Source organism: Perognathus longimembris, chromosome 1 (assembly GCF_023159225.1).
Source record: "Perognathus longimembris pacificus isolate PPM17 chromosome 1, ASM2315922v1, whole genome shotgun sequence".
Lineage (NCBI taxonomy): Eukaryota > Metazoa > Chordata > Mammalia > Rodentia > Heteromyidae > Perognathus > Perognathus longimembris.
Window position 1 is genome coordinate 83,758,852 of NC_063161.1, and position 13,932 is coordinate 83,772,783.

The following is a 13,932-nucleotide window of genomic DNA, read 5'->3' on the forward strand; positions in this document are numbered from 1 at the left end:
ATTATTTATTTTGAGTATGTGCATAAAATCTATCATAGCACAATAAAGGGAATACAGCTAACTAAAACCAGGGGGAAAATATCACAACTTTGTTAATAGTGGTCAATTCACTTTTGCATTATCAAATCATTGAAATTTGATATAGCTTTTGCATTGTGAGAAATTAATTTATTTCTTGAGCAGGTAAGATTCTGGTTTCAGAATGAATTCCTTATGGTTAATAGCATAATATATAATCATATAAGGAACTTATGATTATGACCTTCATGAATAAATGTATATTTACTAGTAAATGTATAAATCCTATGTTTTATTGAAGGCACTGGCTTTTGCTATAAGACTGACATGTAAATGAAAGGCAAAAAAAGTAAGACTAGCTGTAAACCAGAAAATAACTTCAGATAAAATAATGTTTCTACATTAGTTAGGAGAGCAGTTTCTCATTGGGTTAATATTATAAACTATTCAGTTCCTAGGTAAGTCCAAATCTATTTATGATTTTATTTTTAGCACCATGCTTAAGAACTTAAAAAAAATCTTGCCTATTTAGAAGTTTGTTTCTCTTTCCCTCTAGGAATTGTTTCTTTAGCAATAAAACAAGCAACTCTAGTCTGTAGGTGCTAGCAAGTAGAAAAAAGATGGAAGTCTTTGGTGTTCTAATGCAAGGGAACAGTTTAGGTCTTGGGAGAGGTGGTCAGACCAGCAACAACAGAAAAAAGGACAAAATAAAGTGTCTGTGGCTAGGTCTGTAACAAATGGACTCAGCAAGAAAGCAAGTGGTGACTTATTGAGCAGTATCAGTAAGTCAGGGTGGTTTGTCTCCATTCCAATATTAACTAGTCTAAGAAACTCTTTGATTTACAAGTCACACTTCGATTTTACCACAAGTATTTAAATGTAACAAAATAAAACCTCAGGTCTTTATAATGGAATGTTGCCTGTGATGGGGAAAGATGGTGGAAAAGAGCTGGTGGTTCAATTAATTCTAAATATTATGTAAAATTTTGACAAAAGAAAAACTTGAAGGCAATTTTAGCAACAGCCCCAGTGTAGTTTGGCCTGCAAAAAAACTTGATGAGGCAAGCTGCCACACTTATGCACATCAAAATGTTGGCTAAAGATGCCTTGGCTAGAATTCAAGCTTTACAGACACTCCATGTGGCCTGGCTGCTCACACCAATGTTCTTTTCCTTGGAATGTTAGATTACTGTGCTGCTAATCTATTACTGCTACCCTGTTCCACAGAACAATACTTTCTAATTCTGAATGCATAGGACAAAAGAAAGCGAAACATTCATTCTATTAGCAAACTAATAATGTAAAACAATTCCAGCCAACACATACACAACTGATGAACTACCTCTGATACAAGCTAAATACTTAGTTGGATCTTCTAAAAATAGAAATACACTTGTGTTTTAGAATAACAATAAGTTATTGGACATTGTAATATGCTATAACATAGTGTTATAGTAATATACATTTGAAGGATAGTTTAATCTATTCTTTGAATATTCTTCAAATATGCCTATAAAAATGCCTGAAAATTTAAGCATACTTCTTATAAGTGGAAATATTTAAATGTTATCAAATATTTGAATAAAATTGTTTGACTACTATGGAAATGCAAATTAGAAATAAAAATACACTACAGCAGGTATATATGTCCATAAATACACAAATAGATGAGAAATTCAATCCTTTCCTTTTTCTTGGATCCTAGTGAACTTGAGTTTTAATTTTTAACTAGTTAGAAAAAGAAATCTTTTTTTATTCACTACATTAAAAGTTCTACTGTTAAATGCCTAAGTTTTTAAATCACTCGGTTTCCTAGATACTTCAATGGAATCAGCAGTCATTGATCCAACTCCTACTCCAAGATTGGAACGTCGTAATGAGAGTTCCATGGCAGAAATCTGACGTAATTCTTTGCGACACAGTTTTACAGGTGTGATACCATGAAGTTGTTCCACATTTCCTACTGACTGAATTTGGGGTGATGTTCGACTGTGAGGATGTGTAAAATGATTTTCATCTGTTTTAGCCATATTGCTTAATTGTCCACTAGGGGGTGCTACAGAGCTATAAACTGCAGGCAATTCTGTGACATCTTCCCAAAACTGAGAATGTGGTTGTATTCCTAGTTTGCTTGGGAAACTGTCCACTTCTTTTTCTCTTCCATTTAGTTTTGCACTTTCAGTTCTGGATGCCCATTTTAATTCTTCTGAAAGCACACTTGTCTCTTCTGGATTCAGGACTCCATCTCCAGCATTTGGATCTAAAACAAACCCCAAACCAAAAATTTATTAGAGATGAGTCTCTCAAAACCAGGTATTTAAATATCCTAACATAACTACATTATTACCAATTCATTTTCAATTAGTTTATTTCTATACAAACTTGTGAATTTAATTATTCTTATTTCATTTGTAGGCATTTTGTATGAGAATAAATCAGAATGTTAATTCACAGAGCAAAGTTTGGAAATTATCTTCTAGGGATTCTGGTAACCCCTGGAAACCAGGAATATTTTGCTTCTCTCTGGTGCCCTTTCATCCTTTCTTCTCCTTGGCTTGTTACGGTTGCATTCCAAATCCTGTTCAAGTAAAGGCAGCTCTGGAAACACTGGTTCTGCTCTATCTGTACAGGCATACTTAGGAGACTTGGCATTTGTACGAAAATCGGGTCTCAGGTGGCTTTCTCAGCATGACAGCAGGGTTCTGCTGCACAAATGCATGCTGGGGTGTGTGTCATGTCAAAATGAAGATGAGACTGTATCACCTCAGTGAGAGACACCATACAATGATTGACTAGAATGAGTGAAAAAATTAAGGCTTAGAAGTCTTCAAGTCATATCTGTTATCAAAGACAAAGTTTACTTGAGGGAAATCCACACTGGAACTATACCTAAAACAATGAAATGCCAACTTTAACATATGAGATATGCTTAATATGATTTTAGTATTGTGAAGACAAAGTTTAAAAACAAGTTATATACTGGCAGCCCCTAGGACAAACATACACACATTGTACTTATCCTCTAATGTTAATACTTGACTGAAAAAATTTTAAGAATTGCCAATCACTGGTGGCTCACACCTATCTACTCAGTATCTATCTATTCAGTAGGCTGAATCTGAGGATTGAGGTTCAAAGCCCAATCTAACAAAAAAAGTCCATGACACTTTTATCTCTAGTTAACCATCAAGAAGCCAGAAGTGGAGTGTGACTCAGTGGTTGAATGCCAGACTTGAGAAGAAAAAAAAAAGCCAAGCAAAAGTGTGAAGACCTGAGTTCAAGCGCCAATACTAGCAAACACACAACACATATACACACACAGAGAAAAAATACAAACTAAGAGATCTGAGGATTGCAGTTTAAATCCAACCCAGGCAAGAAAGTCTGTGACTCTTTTTTTTTTTTAATTTTTTTTTTTTGGCCAGTCCTGGGCCTTGAACTCAGGGCCTGAGCACTGTCCCTGACTTCCTTTTGCTCAAGGCTAGCCCTCTGCCACTTGAGCCACAGTGCCACTTCTGGCCGTTTTCTGTATATGTGGTGCTGGGGAATTGAACCCAGGGCCTCATGTACACAAGGTAAGCTCTCTTGCCACTAGGCCATATCCCCAGCCCCTCTGTGACTCTTATATTCAAATAAACACCCAAAAGCCAGAAGTGGAGATGTGATACAAGTGGTAGAGCACTAGCCTTGAGCAACAAAACTCAGGGAGAGCACCTAGAGTCAAGTTCAAGCCCCAGGATCGGCACAAAAAATAAAAGTAAAAAAAAATCAAAATTTAATTAATTAGTTTCATATAAAATTTGTTTTAGTATAAAATATTAACTAAAAGAGCTAACAACTTCTGCATAGCAACAGCAGCTGGAACAGAGTTCCATTTAGGCAAGAGCTGTAGACCCTATAGCTTATGCTGGCTTCTTGGTTCCTGAAGGTACTCTAACCTTAATTTAAAATGTAAATTTTGGGGCTAGGAATGTGGCTTAGTGGTAGAGTGCTTGCCTAGCATGCATGAAGCCCTGGGTTTGATTCCTTAGCACCACATAAACAGAAAAAGCCAAAAGTGGTGCCGTGGCTCAAGTGGCAGAATGCTAGCCTTGAGCAAAAGAAGCCAGGGACAGTGCTCAGGCTCTGAGTCGAAGCCCCAGGACTGGCAAAAAAAAAAAAAAAAAAAAAAAAGTAAATTATTTTCTAGGTTTTAAATGCCTTCAAAGGTAAACAATCCCTGAACTGACATGTGACATAAATCAGATATTAGGGCAGACCACAAATAGTGGCTCTCAAATGAGAAGAGGAGCGGGATTATCAAAAAATTGAAAAGAAGGCTGGGAATATGGCCTAGTGGCAAGAGTGCTTGCCTCCTGTACATGAAGCCCTAGGTTCAATTCCCCAGCACCACATATATAGAAAATGGCCAGAAGTGGTGCTGTGGCTCAAGTGGCAGAGTGCTAGCCTTGAACAAAAAGAAGCACCAGGACTGGCAAAAACAAAAACAAACAAAAAATTGAAAAGAGATCCTATTAATTAAAATTAAATAAGGAAAGCAGCAAGGGCTGGGGGTGTGGGTCAAATGGTAGGGTGCTGGCCTAGAAAGCAGGAAGCTCTGAGTCCATACTCTCCCCAAAAGAAAAATGAACAAAATAGGATTCTAGGATTGGTAGGATTGGGAATGTAGTTTAGCAGGAGAACACTTGCATAAGGCCCTGAGTACAATCCCGGCACTGAAGAATAAAGCAAAACAAAACAGAAAGTTAATACCCTAATCCAGATCTTCGGACTCCAGTATCCTTTTATACAGTTTGATTTAAGTTGATATATAGATTTAAATACTTAAGTAGAGGGGCTGGGAATATGGCCTAGTGGCAAGAGTGCTTGCCTCGTATACATGAAGCCCTCGATTCCCCAGCATCACATATATAGAAAATGGCCAGAAGTGGCGCTGTGGCTCAAGTGGCAGAGTGCTAGCCTTGAGCAAAAAGAAGCCAGGGACAGTGCTCAGGCCCTGAGTCCAAGGTCCAGGACTAGCAAAAAAAAAAGTAGAAAGACTGCATGTTCATATAAGCAAAATTTATCCACACAAAATATATAAGAAAGCACATATACTATCTATTACAGAGGCATAGCCACCAAGTGACTAAGATATTTCAGTCAGAAGATTAATTTTTCTGCTACTTTAAAGGCCAAAAATGCTCAAAGAAAATAAATCTGGTGTGCAGACAACAAAAAGACTACTACCAAACCCAATGAGTTAAAGGCTGAGCATAGTGGCATACATCCATAATCCCAGCCATTCCATATAAGGCATGAGGACTACTTACTTCATGAGTTCAAGACTAGGTGAAGCATCATGGCTCCACATAAAACCAATCAATCTCCATCAACTGAAAATAGCTTTTATCAACTGAAGATAGCTTTTATTAACTAGGATAGTGGTTAATAAGCATAGAAAACACTTTTAGGGAACTCAGAATTTGATAAATTTAAATTGCTATATTTAAACATCAACTAAACTTTGTTGAATGTCATTGTAGGAAATCAGGGGGATGATACAGAGATATGATATAATATGAGAATATCCCTAACTGGATTGCAATTGTATTTTTTTAAATATGGCAATAATATGAACAGAATTATGCTAAAATATGGGTAGTTTCTAAGTTTTTTTCTTTTTACTGTACTTTCAAGTTTTTCTATAATGACTACATATTACTCTATTTTCCCCTCTTTTTTTTTTTTTTTTTTTTTGGTGCTAGGGCTTGAACTCAGAGCCTCAAACTCTTGCTTGTCATTTTCCCTCAAGGCTGGTACTCTACTGCTTGAACTACAGTTCTACCTTTGGCTTTTTTTGCTGGTTAAGTGGAGGTAAGAACCTCACAGATGTTTCTGCAAAGGCTGGCTTCAAACTGCAAGATCAGTAGATCTGACCCCTGAGCAGCTAGGGATCACAAGCATGAGCCACTAGCACCCAGCCATGTTAGTTCTTATAGCCTCTACCCCAAGTATTTAAAATGTTTCCAGGTAGAATAGCAAAGTTGGGGAAATAATATTTCCAGCATTACCAAGACTACTAGACTTCATGAACAAGTTGATCAGATAGGTTTTATCCTCATTTTACACCTCCCCAAGTTTTTAAATAATATCATATGGTTAATTCAAAGTGTAGTATATTCAGCAGTACAAACATGGACCATTTACAAACCAGAAGTTTGATACTTCTAATTTGGAAAGGGGTATTGCTGTTTGTGTTGTTGCTGTTTTGGTGCTAGGAAGGACTCACACCGAACAAGCTACACATTTGGCCCCCAAAGTGAGCTTTTGAAAAGGCTAAAACGAGGACTGAGTCATGCATGGCTCAAGTGGTAGAGCACTTGCCTAACAAGTGTGAGGCCACGAGTTCAAGCTTCAGTATCACCAACTAAAAGCTAAAAAATGGTCTTATATTGACTGGCTAAGTTTTTGCAAGTAGTATTTTCAGTAAAAGTTTTATTTCTATAAGCACCTCTGTACTATTTCATTGAGAATCAGTAGGTTTAGTCTCTTCAGGAAGGCTTGGAGAATCTGTATCACATGTTTATCATTGGAATGCTAGGGCAGGAATCAGATGCAAACTCTTAGACCATGTTCTTGGTGTTTTTTTGTTTGTTTGTTTTTGGCCAGTCCTGGGGCTTGGACTCATGGCCTGAGCACTGTCCCTGGCTTCTTTTTGCTCAAGGCTAGTACTCTGCCACTTGAGCCACAGCGCCACTTCTGGCCATTTTCTGCATATGTGGTGCTGGGGAATTGAACCCAGGGCCTCATGTATATGAGACAAGCACTCTTGCCACTAGGCCATATCCCCAGCCCCTCTTAGAGCATGTTCTAATTACTATTCTGTCATGAATTGCTTGGCTCCAACTCCCTCATCAAAAGCAGGTTTAGCAGTCACAGGTCTACCCTGACTTTAAGAGCTACATTGAAACTATTTGTGAAAATATCTGTTTACCTAAGTGTTTTTTTCTTTGAATATTTTTTGTTATTTGAATATTGCAAATATAAAATATCAAATTTAGGGCTGGGAATATGGCCTAGTGGCAAGAGTGCTTGCCTCGTATACATAAAGCCCTGGGTTCGATTCCCCAGCACCACATATATAGAAAACAACCAGACATGGTGCTGTGGCTCAAGTGGCAGAATGCTAGCCTTGAGCAAAGAGAAGCCACGGACAGTGCTCAGGCCCTGAGTCCAAGGCCCAGGACTGGCAATAAATAAATAAATAAATAAACAAACAAATAAATAAATAAATAAACAAACAAACAGATAGATAGATAGATAGATAGATAAATAAATAAATAAAATATCAAATTTATGATATTTATGTCACAAATATAAAGCAGCACTCTACTTTTCTAAAGTATTATTGAATTTTAAAATTGTGCCAATTCTATTACATATTCATCACATATATACTCTTTGCACATATATATTTTTTCACTAAATTCTTTATATTTGTATTGCCTTCCATAAGCGGTTTCCTTTAAAGGTTAAATTAGGTGTTCTCTTAAAAGGTTTTTTTTTTTTCTTTTTTGCCAGTCCTGGGGCTTGAATTCAGTGTCTGAACACTGTCCCTGGCTTCCTTTTGCTCAAGGCTAGCACTCTACCACTTGAGCCACAGCGCCACTTCTGGCTTTTTCTGTATATGTGGTGCTAAGGAATCAAACCCAAGGCTTCATTCAGGCTAGGTAAGCATTCTACTGCTAAGCCACATTCCAGCCCTCTGGAATCAATTTTAAAATCAATTTTTAAATTGATTTTTAAAATCAATTTTTCATAAACCATACTTAAATTATGGCAGGTTGGAAGGCAGGTTCTTTTATATACTGTTATTTGAGAAATATTACTTCCTATTTTGCTGTCCTAAAAAATGGTGTATGTGCATTTTTTTCCCCTTGCTGGTCCAAGGCCAAGTGCTGTCCCCAAGCTTCTTTGGCTCAAAGTTAGCATTCTACCATTTGAGCCACAGCCCCACTTCAGGCTTTTTTGATAATTTATTTGAGATAAGAGGTCACAAACTTTCCTGCCTAGTCTGGTTTTGAATTGCCATCTTCAGATCTCAGCTTCCTGCGTAGCTAGGATTACAGGCGTGAGCCACTGGCACCCACCCAGCTTAAAAAGGCTATATTTTAAACATAGTAATATATTACTTTCATGGCAATTTTTACTTTTGTCAAGTATTTGGTAACGTTTGATTCATGTATGGAGGAGCTAATTCTACATATCTCTATATAATCATGCAATGAAAGAAACATATTTGTCTCAGCAGAGACTTTTATTTTAATTTCTAGAGATCATAAAAGCCCTAATTTATGTTAGAAAAACACTTTTACCTTTATTTTTATTATTCTCTATTGCACTTTTCTTTTTCTTCTTCCTTTTGTTTACCAGTGCAAAGAGCTTGAATTCAAGGCCATGCACTCCTTGGGCGTGCTGGCTTGCTTGATCACAGCACTCTACCTCTTGAGCCACACCTTTGAGCTAGCTTTTTCCAGTTAACTGGAGATGGGATTTCATGGACTTTTCTGCCCAGGCTAGCTTTGAGCCTCAATCCTCAGATCTCAGATACCTAAAGCTAGAATTAAAGGCATGAGCTACTGGTGTCCAGCTATATCTTTTTTTTCCTTTCTTGTCAGTTCTGGGTCTTGAATTCAGGCCTGCTCCTGAGCTTTTTGCTCAGGGCTAGTATTCTACCACTTGAGCCACACATCTGTGTGTGTGTGTGTGTGTGTGTGTGTGTGTGTGTGTGTGTGTGTGATTAGCTGGAGATAAGAGTCTCAAGGACTTTTCTTCCAGGTCTGGATTTAGACTGCAATCCTCAGATCTCAGCCTCCTGATTTGCTAGGATTATAGGTGTGAGCCACCAGTGTCCAGCAGCTGTGTTGTTGTTGTTTTTTTTCCCAGTCCTGAGGCTTGGACTCAGGGCCTTAGCACTATCCCTGGCTTCTTTTTGCTCAAGGCTAGCACTCTACCTCTTGAGCCACAGAGCCACTTCTGGCTTTTTCTGTTTATGTGGTGCTGAGGAATTGAACCCAGGCCTTCGTGCATGCTAGGCAAGCACTCTATTGTTAAGTCACATTCCCAGCCCAGTTATGTATTTTTTAATGGCAATTAGAAAGCTCATTTTTACTATAAAATAGGAAAACAATAAATACCTTAAGTTATAGGGATACTTTAAGGACTAAATGAATTAAAGACTCTAAAAGTATGCATAGCAGACAATTAATGATGTTTCCTGCAGCTTTAGGTATCATTTTTAGATATAGTTTATAGCTTAGTTTATGTGTTTGTATTTTACATATTTTAAATACATTAAAGTCAATCATACACAACTTAAGAGAAAGTTAAGTAGTCTTAGTGGTAATCAGTGAGCACTGCTTGAAGTAAAATGAATGGTTCAGGATATGCCATTTATACTCTATAATTATAGTACAGAGATTCATAAATCCATTCAACAATAAGAACTGACACTAGCATTTATACTAGGCAAGGTATACTTAATATAACCTTTATTTTCACTTAACATATTCTTTAGAACTACTTCATTCAACCTGTATTGTACTTTAACTTTCAAATTTGATCAGAATATTCTCCATGGTGAATAAAGCCTTGTCCTCTGGGGAAAAAAATTAAAGATAACTGATCATTCCAATATAAAAGATAACTGATCATTCCCTTCACAAATTCACTCATTCATTCAATTTCCTGAAGTTGTCTTATACATAAACAACTAGCTTTTGTCTGCAATAACAAAAAGTGACTCATCCTAAATAACCCAGTTATATTGGGAAATATTGCACAACAAATTGAGCATGACCTCCTCAAATGTAGAGAAGCAGAGTTAACACAAGTAGTATTCGATCTTACGTTCTGACAATGCTAGTTGCCACTGAACTGCTTCCCGCGCCACTTCTTTAAGCTTCTTCTTAAGATCTCTGCTGTTTTTTTTATAGAAATAAAGATCTTTTTCCAACTGCTGGATTTTATCTTCATATGTTTTTAAAGTTTCTTTAATGCCTTCTCCATCTTGCTCTATAAAGCAAAAATTACATTTAAACTTGGTTTGAAACAAATTATTTAAAATTATGCTTTAACATGGCTCCTATCTTCAAAGGATCACAAGTTTATTATATATATATGTATATGTGTATATATATCTGTTACCACTTGCAATCTCAAATATTTTACCTATATTGTGAAAACATGAGCACTTACGTCACCTTTTCCACTCTACTCCCTACCAACCACACTGCACGCTGATGAATCATGTTTTTGCAAGTACTACTAAGAATTCATTCTTAGAACAGCAGAAATAAGCATTTTATACAAAAAGTTCATGTTTGGAATTCTGTCTATAAGCTCTGTCAATATCTTAAAGATTTATGTCAGGAACTGTGGTTATAGGGCAAATTACAAGCTTATGTTTTATAGGCACAAGCAATCTACAACAAAAGAAGAAAACCTATTAAAAGAGGTTAGAGATTTAATCACAAAGGAAACATGGCATAAAAAGTGATATGCTAGGGGCTGGGAATATGGCCTAGTGGTAGAGTGCTTTCCTCATATACATGAAGCCCTGGGTTCAATTCCTCAGTACCACATATATAGAAAAAGCCAGAAGTGGCACTGTGGCTCCAGTGGCAGAGTGCTAGCCTTGAGCAAAAAGAAGCCAGAGACAGTGCTAAGGCCCTGAGTTCAAGCCCCAGGACTGGCAAAAAAACCCAAAACCAAACAAAAAGTGATATGCTACTTAGTAAGTTAGTTGATGCCACATATAACTTAAAGCTTCTAACTGTTGTTTATATTTAACCCTGCCCAGAACAGTAAAACCAAGTATATTGACTTTAAGGAAATAGGTACTTTCAGACTCTCTCTGTCTGATATATTTATAAAATACTTCTGCTGGTTTGTTGTATTGTTTTGTACAGTTTTAAGTGTATTTGTATAGCTCAACTTAACACACTATTTTTTAAATTTCTTAAAATTAATCACATCATGAATCAGAGATACCATAAAGTAGAGCTGGGTAGTACAGTTTAGTGTTGGAGTACTTGCCTAGCATGTGCGAGGATTCTGATATGATCAGTACCAAAAAAAAAACAAACCCACCAACAAAAAAGCATGGTTTTTCCATATTTGTGTTTTTTTTAATTTTCCATATTCATTTACTTGAAACTAGAAAATTCACATTTTCAGTTACAAGTTTGTTATGAGAACTCTGTACAGCTATAGTAATGAAAGGCTTAAAGAATGATCTCATTTGACTATGTCATGAGCTTTAATGTATAATTCCAGTCGCTTTAAAAAACATAAAAATTAAAATGTGGTACATATACACAATGGAATTTTATGCCTCTATCAGAAAGAATGACATTGTCCCATTTGTAAGGAAATGGAAGGACTTGGAAAAAATTATACTAAGTGAAGTGAGCCAGACCCAAAGAAACATGGACTATATGGTCTCCCTTATTGGGAATAATTAGTACAGGTTTGGGCAAGTCATAGCAGAGCATCACAAGGCCCAATAGCTATACCCTTATGAACACATAAGATGATGCTAAGTGAAATGAACTCCATGTTATGGAAACAATTGTTATATCACAGTTGTAACTACTTTCAACGTCCCATGTGTATCTGTAGCTTCTATTATTGATGACGTTCTTGTATTACCTTCCTGTGGTTTGTACCTACACTATCTCTGTAATCTTATCTGAGTATATTGGAAACCGTGTATACTGGTATTGGAAGTAGGAAATTGGAAGGGAATACCAAATTTGACAGACACAGGGTAAAAAAAGACAAACAACTACAAAAGCAATACTTGCAAAACTGTTTGGTGTAAGTGAACTGAACACCTCCGGGGGGGGTGGGAAGGGAAAGGGGGAGGAGGGAGGTGGTTATGAGGGACAAGGTAACAAACAGTACAAGAAATGTATCCAATGCCTAACGTATGAAACTGTAACCTCTCTGTACATCAGTTTGATAATAAAAATTTGTAAAAAAACCATAAAAATTATAATCAAATATCACTTTTAGATATTTGAGACAGGAAACTAAGGAAAGGATAGCATGTTTGAATGTAATAATGTATGGAGTTGTGCCAAAGAAATCCCATCATTAGGCACTGGTTGCTAATTAAGCCAGTTATGCAATTATCTTAGAGGCAAGTTGCCTCAATACACAAATTCATGTGTTTTCCAAGGGTTTTCTGCTTCATTGGGTTGATTCTTCCAGGTCCATCTGACCCATTTTCAGTTACTGCTAAACAGCCTGGTTGGAGCTTTGGCTCAGAAGTAGAATACTTGTCTAGCAGATACAAAGCCCTGAATTGAGTGCAAATTCCTGAGTTCAAACCCCAGTAACACCAAAAGTAATTTTTTTAATGAGTAAGTAGCTTGTGTTGAAGCAGAAATAATATCACCTGGCAGTGATTCTGTTGCCATAGCAACTGTTTGTGTACTGGTCATATGCCCAGATAATGTGAGGCCTAATTGCTGTGACAGCTCTTTCTACATCAGCTAATGGTTGAACTGCTGATCACTAGTGACAGTATTTGGTAGACTAATTTAAACCTAAGATATAACCTCAATGCATAAAAATTCACAACCAACTGAAAATTTTAATAAATTTAGGTATTTGGTAGACTAATTTCAACCTAAGATATAACCTTAATGCATAAAAATTCACAACCAACTGAAAATTTTAATAAATTTAGATAGTAACAGGGCAGCATTCACTTGAAGTTTGTTAATGGAAAATAATTTAATTTTCACAGTGCTATTCTTGAGACAGAAATGTTCAATTATACCCCCAAAAGCTAGAAGTAGTCCCACATCTTTACATAATAACTACACCAACAAGCTAAGATGACTGCAGCAGTCCTTATGTGTGTTGGGGGCAGAGAGAAGAGATGGAATTTCAAGCATGAATAAGCTTTACATCAAAGTTCACTCTCCTATAACCAAAACATGTGAAGGCCCAAAGTGGTGTAAGTAGTAACTATTTATATATGTTGCATCATGTGTTGGGTGATCAAATTCTGTCTTCCTTCCTGAATCACCTTTGTATATTGACAGAGACAGTTACCTTTGAAGTGATGTAACAACATCTGCATCTTTTTTTCATGTTCCTTTTGTTGGAGGGTCAGCTTCCGATCACATTGTAACTTCAGACGTTCCAGTGCAGATTTCAACTCACGAATCATATTATCCTGTTCAAGAACCTTTAATTTAATCTCTTCATTTTCTAACTGTTGTTTCCGTTCAGCTTCTCGTAAATTAACCACCTAGAAAACATAAGTTTTGACCTTTTAGTTTTGTGTCTTACATAGCCTAACACAACAGATTAATCTACTATTTGGGGATAATATGAAGATGAACTTCTTTAACCTCCATAGCTATAAGCTACTGCCTAGGACAGGCCCTCCACCATTTTTCTATTTTCCAAACACACACTGCAACAGGACACACACTCACCATTGCAGGAGCTTACAGTAGTAATTATAATTAATTATGGTGGAAGGAAGCTATGGATGTTTACCCTCCCTCCCTCCCTTGTGTTCTTGCTTGGCTTTTTCGCTCAAGTATGGCATTCTACCACTTGAACCACATGTTATTTCCAGCTTTTTGCTGGTTAACTAAAGATAAAAAGACTCCCCGACTTTTTCTGCCCAGACTGGCTTTGAAATGTGATCCTTAGATTTCAACCTCTGAATTAGCTAAGATTATAGGCATGAAACACCAGCATCCAACAAATCTTTATTCTATTCAATTAGAACATTACAAAAAAACTTTAGTGCTGGGCTGGGAAGATGGCTTAGCAGTAGAGTACTTGCCTTGCATGCATGAAGTCCTGGGTTCCATTCTTCAGCACCACATAAACAGAAAAAGC

The 13,932-nt window shown here is 36.8% G+C and overlaps 1 protein-coding gene across 4 annotated transcripts in view; it reads right to left on the reverse strand.

The window, feature by feature from the left end:
* Nucleotides 1-1,282: 1,282 nt before the first annotated feature.
* Kif27 (kinesin family member 27) overlaps nucleotides 1,283-13,932 on the reverse strand; it is a 90,736-nt gene continuing 78,086 nt past the window's right edge. For all 4 annotated transcript variants that reach the window (XM_048331331.1, XM_048331323.1, XM_048331318.1 and 1 more), the window contains 3 exons: nucleotides 13,129-13,327; nucleotides 9,910-10,074; nucleotides 1,283-2,278 (listed from right to left, as the gene is read on the reverse strand). In XM_048331331.1, coding sequence (XP_048187288.1) covers nucleotides 1,806-2,278; nucleotides 9,910-10,074; nucleotides 13,129-13,327 — 837 coding nt within the window. In that variant the 3' untranslated portion in view covers nucleotides 1,283-1,805. The remainder of the gene's footprint in view (nucleotides 2,279-9,909; nucleotides 10,075-13,128; nucleotides 13,328-13,932) is intronic.